Source organism: Coffea eugenioides, chromosome 7 (genome assembly GCF_003713205.1).
Source record: "Coffea eugenioides isolate CCC68of chromosome 7, Ceug_1.0, whole genome shotgun sequence".
NCBI classification, from domain to species: Eukaryota; Viridiplantae; Streptophyta; class Magnoliopsida; order Gentianales; family Rubiaceae; genus Coffea; species Coffea eugenioides.
In genome coordinates, this window is record NC_040041.1 from 3,375,342 (window position 1) to 3,390,507 (window position 15,166).

At 36.1% G+C, this 15,166-nt stretch overlaps 1 protein-coding gene across 3 annotated transcripts; it reads left to right on the forward strand.

The window, feature by feature from the left end:
• The first annotated feature begins 3,410 nt into the window (after nucleotides 1-3,410).
• Nucleotides 3,411-8,949, forward strand: LOC113777384 (DNA-(apurinic or apyrimidinic site) lyase 2). 3 transcript variants are annotated; one of them, XM_027322419.1, is made up of 11 exons: nucleotides 3,411-3,757; nucleotides 3,955-4,182; nucleotides 4,399-4,484; nucleotides 5,464-5,579; nucleotides 5,679-5,759; nucleotides 6,187-6,387; nucleotides 6,587-6,738; nucleotides 7,045-7,113; nucleotides 7,207-7,739; nucleotides 8,361-8,531; nucleotides 8,627-8,949. In XM_027322419.1, the coding sequence occupies exons 1-10, from the start codon at nucleotides 3,538-3,540 to the stop codon at nucleotides 8,433-8,435; spliced, it is 1,761 nt and encodes a 586-aa protein (XP_027178220.1). In that variant the 5' UTR covers nucleotides 3,411-3,537; the 3' UTR covers nucleotides 8,436-8,531; nucleotides 8,627-8,949. The 3 variants fall into 3 exon arrangements, with proteins under 3 accessions (XP_027178220.1, XP_027178221.1, XP_027178222.1); XM_027322420.1 differs by having other exon boundaries at nucleotides 8,645-8,949; XM_027322421.1 differs by lacking the exons at nucleotides 8,361-8,531; nucleotides 8,627-8,949 and having other exon boundaries at nucleotides 7,202-7,560.
• The last annotated feature ends 6,217 nt before the right edge of the window (nucleotides 8,950-15,166 follow it).

A 15,166-nucleotide genomic window follows, 5' to 3' on the forward strand; every position in this document is an offset into this window, starting at 1 on the left:
GTCAACAAAAGGCTTTAAAGTTATTTTTGAAGACAAGTGGTGCTTAATCAAAGATGCAAGGAGCAAAGATGTGTTTAAAGTGAAGATGAGAGCCAAGAGCTTTGCCTTAAATTTGATGAAGGATGAGCACGCAGCACTTGCAAGTCATATAAGCAATGCAGAATTGTGGCATAAAAGACTTTGGCATTTCCATCATGCTGGACTTTTATATATGTAGAAAAATAACTTTGTGAAGGGTGTAGCATTGTTGGAGGATAAACTAGCAGATTGTGTGGCTTGTCAATATGGAAAGCAAGTAAGAAAACCATTTTCTCAATCATCTTAAAGAGCATCACACAAGCTGGAACTTGTACACACAGATGTTGGAGGACCTCAAGCAACTCCATCCTTGAATGCTAGTAAATAATATATTGTCTTTATATATGATTATACTAGATTTTGCTGGATTTATTTTTTCAAATCCAAAGCTGAGGTTGCTAACACTTTTTGGAAGTTTAAAGCTTTTGTGGAGAATCAAACTAATTGCAAGCTGCGTATAATAAGGTCTGACAATGGGAAAGAGTACACAAATGAAGTTTTTGACAAGTTTTGTGACGAAACCGGCATTGAACACCAACTCACAGCACCTTACACTCCACAGCAGAATGGTGTGAGTGAAAGGAAAAATCGGAGCATCATGGAGATGACGAGGTGCATGCTCTATGAAAAGGAGTTACCAAAGAATTTTTGGGCAGAAGCTGCAAGCACAGCAGTTTTCCTGTTAAACAGGCTGCCAACTAGAGCTGTACAAGGAAAAACGCCATTTGAGGCCTGGTTTAGCTACAAACCAAATTTACAAAATCTAAGAACTTTTGGTTGCCTCTCTTTTTCTTATGTGCCACAGGTGAAACGAGACAAACTTGACAAGAAGACAGAAGCAGGTATTTTTGTTGGTTATAGTAGCACTTCCAAAGCTTACAGAATTTTTCAACCACAAAATGGGAAAATTATTGTAAGTCGAGAGGTCAAGTTTATGGAAGATAAACAATGGAGTTGGGAGGAATCATTAAAAAAATAGGTGCTAGTGGATACACATTATCTTGATGACAATATCGATGATGTCCCAACTCGTGGCACAAGATCTCTATCTGATATCTATGAAAGAAGCAATGTTGCTGTTTTGAACCTGCAGAATTTAAGGAAGCAGAGAAAGATGACAACTGGATTAAAACCATGAGAGAGGAGCTTCGTATGATCGAGAAGAATGGCACTTGGGAATTGGTAGACAAACCTCAAAATAGAAAGATCATTGGAATGAAATAGGTTTACAGAACCAAATTCAATGCTGATGGTTCTGTTAACAAACTCAAAGCCAGGTTAGTTGTGAAAGGGTATAGTCAAATTTTTGGGGTAGATTTTTCAGAAACTTTTGCTCCTGTTGCACGTTTAGACACTATCAGGATGTTGTTGGCCTTGGCTGCACAAAAAGGTTGGAAACTTTACCAGTTGGATGTAAAGTCAATCCTTTTAAATGGTCATCTTCAAGAAGAAATCTATGTTGAACAACCAGAAGAATTCCGTGTCAAAGGACAGGAGGAGAAAGTTTACATATTGAGAAAGGCTTTATATGGCCTTAAGCAGGCTCCCAGGATCTGGTATAGCAGAGTTGACAATTATCTTCAAAGTCTTGAGTTTGTTAAAAGTTCAAGTGAAGCCACTTTATATGTGAAGAAATCAAATGCCAACTTAATTATAGTGTCTGTTTATGTTGATGATCTGCTTGTTACAGGGAGTAATGAGAAGCTAGTGGATGAATTTAAAGTTGAGATGTTCAAAGCTTTTGAAATGATAGATCTCGGTTTATTGACCTACTTCCTAGGAATGGAGGTGAAGCAAGGCCATGATGGAGTCTTCATATGTCAAAAGAAGTTTGCAAAGGAAATTCTTAAGAAATTTCATATGGAAAATTGCAAAGAGATTAGCACACCAATGAATCAAATGGAGAAGTTTAGCAAAGAAGATGGAGCTGAAAAGGTTAATGAAGGGCTATACAGGAGTCTGATCGGTTGTTTGATGTATCTCACAGCCACAAGACCAGATATAATGTTTGCAGTAAGCTTGATGTCAAGGTTTATGAATTGTGCCAGTGAAGTGCATTTTGCAGCTGCTAAACGTATTTTAAGATATGTCAAGGGTACAACAGATTATGGCATTAAGTATTCCTATTGTGATGATTTCCGGCTTCAAGAATTCTCTGACAGTGATTGGGCAGGTTCTACTAAGGACATGAGAAGCACAACTGGTTTTTGTTTTACTTTTGGTTCGGGTGTTTTCTCATGGAGTTCAAAAAGCAAGATGTTTACTTTTTCCCCTTCTTGGCGCATCCTGCCTTGGGTACTATTTCACCCCCACCGAAAGTCTGGCTCTAATACCACAAGTAGCATCGGCCAAGGATCCAGCCGCACTGCTCCTAAAAGCTTAAGCTGTTAGGGCCAGCCTCCCCCTGACTTAAGTACCGTGGCCACTCCTAATCAATCTTCGATATGGGACTACTTTTTCCCCTTCTTTGGCCCTACTTAAGCTGTTAGGTCCAGCCTCCCCCTGACTTAAGTACCGTGACCACTCCTAACCAACCTACCTCTTATTAAACCTTTGTTAAGATTTTTGAACTTTACCTAGAAAATGAATAATTGACCCTTTAAAAACAAAACCTCCACCCTCTAAAAAAGAAAAAGAAAGAATGGTGAATTTGCCTACTTTACAAGAGAATCAATCTTAAATCAAGTTAACTTGAAAATAAATTTTTAAGTTAATCTTGACAATACATACACGTTAACGAGTATGAATGCATATCACTTATTCATTGGTTTTACTCATACATGTTTTACTCAAGTTCAAGTCAGGGTAAGCCTATGTCACACTCATTGTATTTTTTTCATTGGTTTTTGATTAATAAAATTAGGAGCCAGCTTCCTCGTGCACGAGGTTTACGGCTAAAAAAATATATACTTATAAAAGTCACTTTTTTTTTATTTTTTTTTTTGTCATCACTGGGGTATCCGGACCTACACCCGACTAGTCCCACAGCGCCCCAGCAGAGCGGGCCCGACCGATGCTGAAGAATTTAACAGCTGGGTTGCTGCCTGGGATCGAACCCAGGTGGAACTCAGCTAAGGAGCCTCCTTCCACCAGCAGACCAACCCAGCGCGGGCTTATAAAAGTCACTTATTCATAAATGGAAATTGAATTATCGGCCGGTCAATGTTTACCATGTGAGTTTTATCTCAAATTTTTTATCCTAGATTCCGGGTAGAAATTTCAATAGCAAACGGCGTCGTTGGGAGTTGCCGTTTGGCGGTTCCCCCTGGTAGCATTTCCTAGGGACAGCGCTGTCGTTTTGGTTTTCTGCACTATTCTCGGTGTCACTTCCCTCCATATTTTCTGCAGCAGCTATCGAACCAGCAGAAATCCTCCGCCATGGAAACTACAAAATTCGAGGGCTGTTGAGCGCCATAAATTGTAGTAGAAAGGAAGTTCTGGTAAAAGAAAAAAAATATAATGAAGATAGTGACGTACAACATAAACGGCTTAAGGCCTCGCATCTCCCAGTTCGGCTCCCTGCGTAAGCTTCTCGATTCCCTCGACGCCGATATCATCTGTTTTCAGGAGACCAAGATCTCCAAACAAGAACTAAGAGCCGATTTAGTTAGAGCTGATGGTTATGAATCTTTCTTTTCTTGCAATCGCAACTTCGACAAATCCCGCGCTGGTTATTCTGGTACTGACCCCACGTTTTCCTATAGTGTGTTCACTGGTACTAAATTCGGAAGTCCAGAATAAAAGAGATGAAGATTTTAGACATGGGATTTTGTGAAAGTTTTTATCTTTATGCTGAATATTGGAAATTCAATGGTTTCTTATTTTAGCAATTGCGCCATTTAATTTGCTTGTGAGTTTTTCTTTTGCTATGCACAGGTGTTGCGACATTTTGTCGAGTGAAGTCTGCATTTTCGAGTGACGAGGTGGCGTTGCCAGTTGCTGCAGAGGAGGGCTTTACTGGGCTTCTTGAGAGTCCTCGAGTAACCGGACCTCAAAAAGATGAATGCTCTTCAGCTTTAGAAGGGCTTGAGGAGTTCTCTAGAGATGAGCTTTTGAAAGTTGACAGTGAGGGGCGATGTGTCATCACTGATCATAGCCATTTTGGTAAACTAGCAAGCTTTTGTTACTGGCTAAAAAAAAAAAAAATATCTGTATTGCCCCAGTGGCTTAAGGTTGTTTGATGTGTGGAGCTCTTTCCTATTTAGTATCTATGTTTATTTTGTCTGGTTTTCTCTGAATTGACTAAAAAATTCAGGAGTATATGAATATTCAAAAAATGATAATATTGTTGAAGTACGGCTTGATAACTGGATTTTGCAGTTCTTTTCAATGTGTATGGGCCTCGAGCTGATTGTGATGATACAGAAAGAATTCAATTTAAGGGCACATTTTTTAAGATAATACAGGTATTTTTTAAAACTTTTTTCCTTCTCCAGTAGAATGAATGATTCAACAAAGTATTAAATTTCTGAAGCTAGATCTATTTTTCATTGATAGTTTAGATGTAAAGGCAAAGGCATTTTGGGGGAAATGCTCTTTTACGATTATGCAACACATTTTTAGCTGTACAATGAGATTGTATCAGCCTAGTATTTCAGGGGAAAAAAAGGTTACATGTTAATATTCCCATGCTTCATGCTGTACTCTCTTGGAGTCACACTGGGTGTTCAGGCTAATTGCTTTTTGCATACATATTCGAGCTGGTTGTGCACTACGGAAATCATTGAAAGTTCAAATTCTTCTTCTTATGTTCAAGATTTATAAACTCTCTGAAGTTGGAAACTATGCTGTTGACTTGGTTACCATACCATGTGATTTCTAAAAGGGAATCGGGGAAGGTAGTTCTGGATCTGGCATGTTGTTATGTATCTATCTGCTGTTGTTTGGTTAAGTTCTAGGATTTTGCCCTTTTGCATTGGAATTCCTGGTCTCATGAGATGCAATGTTTTGTGAAATAGAATGTTGGGTCACTGGAAAAGAAGCACAGCAAATTAACTGGGTGTTAACAATGAAATGTATTAGAACTGTTTCAGTCAATATCTTTGGAGATTTGGCTTGGCTTTTTCCTTAGCCAATACTTTTGAAGTTAAACTCTATGTTGGTTATGAAATTGATTGTGAAATCTCTGGCGTGTTTAACTAAAAGCATAGATGCTCATTGAAATCGAGGATTTGGTGAGATATGTCACCCAGAGTATTCCTCCAATTCCACCCAACTTCCTACCTCTGCAGCGGCAACCATTTAAGATTTCCTTCTTGTGTCTAAGAAGGTTATAGATAATGTCTTTGATGGATTATAGTATGACTAACTTGTGGTGATAGGAATTATTACTGTTAGATGTGTAAGCTTCAAACTCTTTGATTCATGTTAGCAATTTCCTTTTAGAGAAGATGGGAATGTCTTCTACATCAAGGACGGCGAGTATTTGTTGTTGGGGACCTCAACATTGCTCCTACTGCGATTGATCGTTGTGATGCTGGACCAGATTTTGAGAATAATGAGTAAGCAATTCTTTAGTTCTCAACTTGTAGGTTTTGCCATCACAATGTACTTTTTTGAGTTAATGTGTATTCTCATTGATTGCAATTTTTTTCTCACAGGTTTCGGAGGTGGTTTAGATCTTTGTTGGTGGAAAATGGAGGACAATTTGTCGATGTTTTCAGAACAAAGCATCCTGACAGGTTCATTTTGTTGATTCCTTTAGTTTTTTTTTGTTCTTTCCTCTTGAAGAAATGTGTTTGAAATGATGAAGATTTTCATTCTTTGGGAATTATATACGTATGAGATGATTTTGGTCTTCAAAAAATGTTCTTAAGAATTTATGAATGTAGATGTTCTCAAAGTGATATTTGTGTTTGAAATGATGAAGATTTTCATTCTTTGGGAATTATATACGTATGAGATGATTTTGTCTTCAAAAAATTATTCTTAAGAATTTATGACTGTAGATGTTCTCCAAGTGATATACTGTCAGTCAAGTTATTTATTAAGTTTAACTGTCTAGGGTATAATTTCAATTCTATGATTCTCTGATTACTCATTATACTTTCCAAGTGAGTTTTATTCTTTTTGTTTTTTCGTGGATTTTGATTTCAAATCACTGTGCAGAAGAGAAGCCTACACATGCTGGCCAACAAATACAGGTGCTGAGGAGTTTAACTTTGGGGCAAGGATTGACCATATTCTTATTTCTGGATCATGCTTACATGAAGAGTCAGGTCAGGAAGAGCATAACTTTGTAAGTTGCCATGTTGAGGACTGTGAGATTTTGATCCAATTCAAGCGGTGGAAACCTGGAAACACACCCAGGTACTATTGATTTTCTTGGATTTAAGTGGATGAAGAAACTATAATTATTGTCATGGAAATTTGTAAATTACCTTTTCAAGAAGTGTAGTTAGTTTGGCTCTACAAGCATAAATTATCATTAGGCATGCTTATGTGTCTCAATTATTTTGCATTATTGTCCGGATTCAATATGTAAAATTGTTCTCATCTCTATTGGTAGGTGGAAAGGAGGAAGAAGCATTAAATTGGAAGGTTCGGACCATGTTCCTGTCTGTGTGAGTTTGGAAGAAATCCCTAGTGTTCCACCACATGGTGCTCCTTCATTATCTACTAGATACTGCCCCCAGGTCTACGGATGTCAGCAAACACTAGGTATGAGTTTCCTATTGTACACAGGAATTGCTTATCTGGATGTCACGAGATTGGTTTCACTTCTGGAAATCCATTTACCATGTCTTTTTTTGTGTTTTTTTGTCACTATCTAGTAGTCTTCCATTTCCATAAGCAATATGTTTTAATGATTATACTAAGGTTTTTTTTTTCTAGTTTGAATTTTAAACTGAAGATTATTGATGTTGCATTACCATTAGTGAGAAAACTTTTGAATTTTGAACTGAAGATTGAAGATGTAGCACTACTGTGGGTGAGCTAATGCTGTGCTGGGATATTATACTGCAGTGTCGATGTTAACAAGGAAACAATCGGCTGAGAGTGTTAAGAATTCTGAAGAGTCAAGCTCATTTTTAGGTACATCAGATGGACCAACTTTATACATTCTTTGTGGGATATTATTCTGATGCACCATTTTTCTTGATATATGACTGTTAAACTTTAGTACAGAAGCTCATGACTGCTCTGAAGGCTCAGCACGTCAGCGTTCCTGTAGCACAACTTTTTGTTTGGGTAGCAATCTTGCAAAAGCAGGGCCTCACGTGGAAACCAGGAAGAAAGCAAGACAAAGTCAGTGGTCTCAGCTCTCACTCAAATCATTCTTCCAGAAAAGTTCCAGTCATAGTGAGACTTTTGCGAGATCCACCAATGACATCAAGCTTAGTCGGACAGATGTCTCTGCTTCCTTCTGTTGTTCCAACAGCTCCCCAGTACACGTTGAAGTGAGTAGCAACCCAAAGGATTGCATAGCAGATGTCTCTGCATCCAGTCCAGCAGACAATGGGTGTGATACAATAGCAGACTGCCAACTTTCAGTAAAAGAAAAGTCTAATGTTGCCTTATTGGAGTGGCAAAGGATACAACAGCATATGCAGAACAGTATACCTCTTTGCAAGGGCCATAATGAACCTTGCGTTGCTCGAGTTGTGAAGAAAGCTGGCCCTAACTTGGGCCGCAGATTTTATGTCTGCGCTCGCGCTGAGGTATAAGAAAGTTGGTTCTTAGTTTGTCTTGAGCTTGCAGTTTGTACACTTATTCATCATCTCAAAGAATTTTGCTGCTGCTAAATCACAAAGATAAGAATTCCCTTGTCAAATTAAATAAAGAAAGAAAATTTGCTCCTTCTTGATAGTTTTATGCATTTGATGTTGATATGGCATTCGAAATTATTATAATGGATTGAGCAATGCTAGAGAAATTCTCCACTTGATTCATCTGTCTATATAACAGACTTCTAGATCTTCCAAATTCCCAATTTTAGGAACAATCTTAGATTTATCATTGTTGTCATTCCCTCTAGTTTTTCAATTTCATGTTCTTTTAGATTTTTAGGCTTAATTTCGCTGCTGGAGATTTTAGCCGTTCTCACCTTGCCTATTGTCTATGCTGAAAATAGAAGGAAGTATATGGCACTCTCTCTCTTTCAATCACACGCTTTCTCGGTTTCCAGTTTCTTGATTGGGCTACACAGGTTCACGTAGATTAATATTTTTGTCGTGGAGAAATTGTGCTGAAAAGTGAGAGTCTATGTGATCCTTTTGGTTTAACTTATTACCAAGAATATGTCATTTCCCTTCTTTCAAAATGCTGCTTTATTCATTCAGGGGCCTGCATCTAATCCTGAAGCAAACTGTGGGTATTTTAAGTGGGCTGCTTCAAATTCCAAGCACAAACGGTGATGTTGACTGAACTCGTGGTCAGGCTGTGTCGAGAATGAAACCGTCTTAACATTTGCTTATTCTTCACTGCCTTACTGATGAAGTTCCAAGTATCAGGTACGATTCAAGTGATATTGATTTAGATTTCAAATTCAACATGTTTCTGGCATGCTTAATGTCTCTGAACTTCTACTCTGAACTTTAAATGACAGGATTCTGCTTCCCTGTAGGATCTTGTACCATCATCTTTTTGAGAGAAAAATCAACTTAGAATTTGTCCTCTTCCATACCGGATCAAGATTTCATGTTCGAGCCTCTACATGCTTGTTTCCCAGAGTGTGGGGCATTTTCCCTGTAAATTTGTTTTGTCAAATACCACGTGCCTGAGGAAACAGGAGAAATTCTCGGCATGAACTTAAACGAAGCACAATGCTAACCGTCTTCCTATGCTTAGACGTGTCGCGATTTGTGCAAACTCAAATTTGCTTACAATCAAGCCTTTCGGTTATTATCTACCTTAAAAACTTGCTTGCAATCCAGCCTTGCATTTGCAATCTATTATGATGTGGCTTTTTTGTCGGTGAATTCAATTTACAAACAAGCCCTTTGAGTCATTACCTTGATTGTCGATGCTACATCAGCCTGATTAACACTTGCAATTCATCATGATGACTTAGATTTCAAAGATGAAATTGTACGAGAAAAATGAAGACAGATATGCAATCCAATCCACTAGTTGACGAGATGTTGGTTTATTTATTAGTGAAGATTGAAGTTTTAGAGTTCTTGAATTCAAATCTTACCAGATTGTATATAGTATTTGTGTTATGCTACCAAGTGATGGGGAACTGGAGATTCAATTGAATCTCTTCTATTGGTTCCATAAGTATGAATCTAGACGTTTTTGGTACTCTAATCTGTTGTTCTCAGAAAAGGGGAAAAGGAGAAGAATAGAGCTGCTTCACGTTCTTAGTAACGAAATAAGTAGACAGAGAGAACTGTAGAGTGTAATCACATAAAAAGCCATAATAATGTTTACATAATAATAATGTGAACTGGGCAATTATTATTATTATTATTTTTTTGTGCTGCACTGTCAATATGAAAAACACAATCGATATTGGATATATGTCATGCAATCTAATTTCAAATCTAAAATTCAATTATTACACACATTTATCTATAACTATTAGTAAAACTTGACGGTGTATAAAAAATTAATCCAATAGCGATGATATTACATTAGTGCATGTTGACATTAGCGTATATCAAACATAATCCTCCGAGGATGATGTAGCCGTCCATCACAAGATTGCTTAAACGAATCAATGAACCTGTCTTCTTGTCGTGGAATACAATAAAATGTCTCCATCAAGATTGCATTAGATTGCTAGTCCATTACGATCGGTACGCATAATTAAAAAGAGCTGCAGCCGGACAGGGCTAAAAATTGAGTAGCAATCAATCCGGTCAGATTCACCAGAGAAAAAGCAAAACAATAAATGATTTTACCAAAAATAAGTGTCTGTGCAGCACGTTGGTGTACACTACTACACCAAATTTGTAGTTGTGGATGCAAATTTGGAAACGTTAACTTCTCTAATTTCATATTGTCTTCTACAGACAATTTCATCCCAAGTTAAATCAAATCACTACCATGTTTAAGATAGACCCCCTCCCCTACATTCTGCCAAATTTGATGTTGCAGTGTACTGAACTTCTCTAAAACTGAGTGCGCTAAAGCTAAGATAAAAGATCGTAGATCAAACAGGGCACGATCTTTTTACTCTTGGAGGTACACACCACATCTAAAGCGTCTCTTGGAGTTGGAGGCTATTTCTTCTGTCTCCAGCTTCTTCTCGTCAATTTCTTCCAGATAGATTCACGCGCACTTTAATTACACCCTTGATGAAGGAGGGATTCGTCACTAATTAATTCGACTCCATCTACTTTACATGAATCGTTCAATTTATGAGAGGCGCTCGCTTTTCTTTCTCTTCGATTTTCTGTTTTTCTGGCATAAATGGTGTAATAGTACGGACAGGTTTCGGATGGGTCCTTCGCTTTCTTTGTAGCCACAATTATGGATACATATATACATATATACAACGACATGATTGGCATGGTAATACATGTATTTAGGGGACAATGATGTGTAGTCTAATTGATGGTACGTGACTTTGAGTCATTAAAGAGATAAGCGGGAAATCACTGTTCATCCTCTTTTTTTTAAAATAAAAAAAGAAAAAAGGAAAAAAATTATGCCATGACTTAGTAGTCCTTGTATACTTGTATCATAAATTTTGGAGGGTCAATCAACTGATTGGAAGCCCGCGTTGGATTGGTCTGCTGGTGGAAGTAGCCTCCTTAGGTAAGTTTCACCTGGATTCGATTCCGGACAACAACTCAGTTATTATCTTCTTCAGCATCGGTCGGGCCCGCTCTACTGGAGCGCTGTGGGATTAGTCGGGTGTAGACCCGGATACCCACAGTGATGACAAAAAAAATAATAATAAAAAAAAATCAACTGATTGGAATAATCAACAAGTAACGCATAAGAAATGGACAATTGCAAGTGTGCTAGTACGACGATTTGACTTTCCTGCGATTAACGCTGTTGTAAATGCATGCCAATGTATTTATCTAGTGGCAGAAAATATTTTGGATGGGTGAAAGTACCCGTGACAAAACATACATGTTATTAAATACAAATGGTATAGTGGAAATCCAGTGCACATAGATTTTCCGCTATACCTTATTAAAAAAAGAGAGAGAAAGAAAGAAAGAAAGGCAAAATACATATAATTTGCATGGTATGGCGTGTATTGAGCTGCCAGCGGATCTCGGCTGCTGTCAATATCATTTGTTGGAGGGTCAAGTTGGGCAAGTGTCCAATAGGCTTTACCCGTGTTCTGGTTTTCCACGGCACATTTTACGACCGGCATCTCTGATTACAAACATCGTTACCTTTCAAACAATGGATAAGCGGACAAATGGTGACAACCGCTTGATGCTGATGTCCACCTTAAATTCAACTTTTTTAGCTGTCGCCTTAGACAAGCTAATTAATTATCCAAAAATCAATTGGCCGGAATTGGTGCAATTATTTACTTCTTTTTTTTCTGTAACGATAATATTTATATAATCTAATCTTTTCTATTCTATGAGAATGAGCCTATTCTACAGAGAGAGGAGTCTAAAAAAACTGTGTAAAAGCCGTGACCTATTCTATAGGGAGGGGAGTCTAAAGAGACTGTGTAAGGGACTAACAAGTATATAGACCTGACTAAATTAAAGAGGTGATCTGACATCTCTTTTGAATTTTTTTCATTACAGGTAAAATTTAAATTTCTGACCTACTGTCCAAAGAGAAACTTAATCCCCTTTTTTAAGCTCAGTGGTTGTAGCAATTATTTACTGGGGTAGTGGTGTTTGGGAGGGATCCAAGAGCCAAAGGGAAAATCGTGCACTTGATAAGGATGTATTACCTTTGTGGGATGGCAATTTGCAAGAAGAAGAATATTTCTTTTTCTTCCACCCACTAGGGAGTAAAGAATCCTGGATAAGAAAGAGCAGGGAGAGTGAAATGTCCTACGTTGACACTTTATGAATCTTTAATTTTTTATATATAAAATTTTGGATCACTTTCTTCATTATTAATTATTTTAAAATAGAAGTTCAAATTATTTATCATAACATCAGAATTTCGTGATTGTTTCAACTTGTATGCATGGTACCGTTATTGTGGTTCACGACTATTACGCTAAATCAGTCTTTTGTCTATTCTCTATTTTGTGAGGTAAAAGAAGCGGCGGCTAATTTGTTTGCGAGCTAATATTTTGGTCTTCTACTTATTCAAAGAAACAGATTTCTTAGATTTACCTGGTAAACCATTCTAGATAGCATGGAACTTTACTATGTTAGTACATTTGGATAGGAAATTATTTTTATAAAAAAAATTATTCAGAATAAAACTTTATGATGCAAGCGAGGAACTTTTTATTGTGTAACATATGTGAAATAAAAAAAAAAAAACGTGTTTATGATGCAAGTAATATAATATTTGTACTTTCAAGAATCTGTACCTATTATTTTGTTTTTGCATTTTTTGAACTGAAAGCTATTGGTTTATTTATTTATTTATTTTTAAAATTTGTTGGAATGCAAGATTAAAGTTGTGTTTGTATTGCATTTTTCATGATTTTTCATGAAAAAATTACTGTAGCGATTTGATGTATGTGAGGGAAAAAGGTAATAGAGAAATGTGATTACGGAAAACGACATAATTTTCTGACGAAAAACCGCAATCCAAACAAGGCAAATTCCAGGCAGGCTAGGCTCTCTCCAAAACCACGATCTCTCAGCCCACAAAACTAATGTGATCCCATTTAGAAACCGTCAAAATATAAGCATGGATAGCAGTTACTGGTGTCAATGAAACCAAAAAACTGTTATGCAACAAACAACTTATTATTATTGTTGTCAAAAAAAAAAAGAAAACTGGTTATCATCACTAAATTCAAATTCCAACCCAAAATTTTGTTTTAAGTAAAAAGGACATCAGACCAAACTTTGGACTATGCTAAATACCATTATTTCACTGCCTCTAATTTTCCTTTAAAAAAAGAGTTTAAAAACTAGTGCTTGATTTAGGTCCGCTACAGGATTTAGATACTGCTATTATAGCACTCCTAGAAATTCAAATGTTTTGTCACCGCAAACATATTTACTAGGATAATACTATTAATTGATCGTATATATTTCCAAGTAAAATATTTTTTTAATTCAAAGATTCGGTCAAGTTTTCGTCCTCATTATTAATTTCTACACACAAGTTGAAAAATATATGTTATATGCACCCTTTAAATCAATAAATAACGGAATTAGTAATCAATCTATGGCCTCGTTTTTGTTTGCGATGTGTTTATAGAAAATATGCTTTTAAGTACTAAAAATATTTCTAGGGTTTTTGATAATTAATTTCTTGTAAATTAAGTAGCATAATTGTGATAATTTAAGAGCACTCTTCTTAAAATTACTTGTATCATAAGTGCTTCTTCATTAATCACCGCAGCCAAGACGGGGCTATATATTTGAGAATTTATTTTTGAAATAACCTTTTTTAGGAAAATATTCCCAGTATGATGCTCTTTTGTAAATTATTACCATTTTAATCTTTTTTATGCCATGTAAGCTCCCATTTTAAATGCAAGAAGACCTTACTTAAATGAACCTTATCATGCGGTAATCTTACTCAATTCATACTCAAAATTCAAACGCCAAAAATCCAAATCCAAAGCAAAAAAGAAAGGGGCAACAAACATAAGATTCCACCTTTGATTAATGGACAAGATATTATAATTAAGAAGTATTTTATATTTTAAACTCTTCAATCATCCAAGTTCATTTATATTAAACCACTAGGATTCGATTTTTTATATTAAACTCTATTCTCTTTTCATTTTTTAAATCCCATCTTTCCCTTACTAATTTTTTTTTTAAAAAAAAATGTTACTCATAAAAAATGAAAAAGGAATGCTATAATCATTTTATAATATTTTAGCATTAATCAAATCTAGAGCCTTTTCCTATGTTTATTGCCTAGTCTTTTTTTATTATCCTTGAATTTTGCTTTTTGCCTTAGCATTTCGAGTGTGAATGTGGAAATCAATAATCACAAGGTAGAAAAAAATGAATAGTATTACAACAAAGGATAATTTCAAAACCTTCTTCCAAGATTTCAGATAATCTCATGTTACACACCTCTATATTCAAATATTATACTTACTGCGCTTTTTTAAGTACTCAAAATGATTATAATAATCTTCCCAAAAGTAATAAAATGCTTTTCAAACTTTAAAAACATATCACCAAGAATCTGTCCATCACCAAATACTTTATCACTACTTGCTATTTCTTTCAAATAGGTTCAATCCACCTTTTCCCCCCTATTCAAGTTTTCTTGTCCTTTTTTTATAATCTAAGTCTCTATGTCTCACAATTTCCATTGTTAATCATACTTTTTAATTGACTTGTATCTCACTCTTTTCATTTGTTATAATTTTTTTCTCCGACCAAAGTTTAATAAACAGTTGCAAACACAAGTATACTATTGTAAATTTGGCCGAAGAAAAATTGGAGGAAATGATTTAGGGCTGAGGCGAGACTATTTAGGACGAGGCGAAAAGCAAAAATATATTCATTGAATAATATGATTTAAATATAAAAACTCCTTAAGGGAAATTTGAGGTATTAATATGAATTTTTTCCCTTATACCAGCCACATAAAAAGGAAAGGTATGCATAATTTTTTAGAGGTAAAGGAGTCTAAATGTAATTGTCATAAATTTTAGGAGAGGTTTGTGAAATTATCCCTTAGAACAAGGAGTAGATTTGTTGACAGTATAAAGTCTCCCAATGTTTAAGATGGAAGTTTACTGCATAAAAGATAATAATTTGTGAAAGAGCGTCACTTGAAATATTTTTTGGTTACTTTGGAAATAAACTCATATATTTCGATCACTTTATTTTAATGGATTTTATATATCGATCACGACAAAAAACATGGATAAACATGGATCACAGCGTCCTTAAAAGATGGAGAAAAGCGAGTGAACGGAGCCGACGCATCAATCAATCATGTTGACTCTCAGCCGGGGCCCGCTCCGACACCTTATCCGTTCGGCCTTCGGTCCTTCATAAAAACGTCCATAGGATAAAACCCAGCTTGCTGACTCACCTATTTAACCGGA

Coding starts and splice junctions, on each gene's coding strand:
- LOC113777384 (XM_027322419.1), top strand. CDS start 3,538: ATGAAGATAGTGACGTACAACATAAACGGCTTAAGGCCTCGCATCTCC. Junction 4,485..5,463: donor CATTTTTTAAGATAATACAG/GTATTTTTTAAA, acceptor ATTTCCTTTTAG/AGAAGATGGGAATGTCTTCT. Junction 5,580..5,678: donor CCAGATTTTGAGAATAATGA/GTAAGCAATTCT, acceptor TTTTTCTCACAG/GTTTCGGAGGTGGTTTAGAT.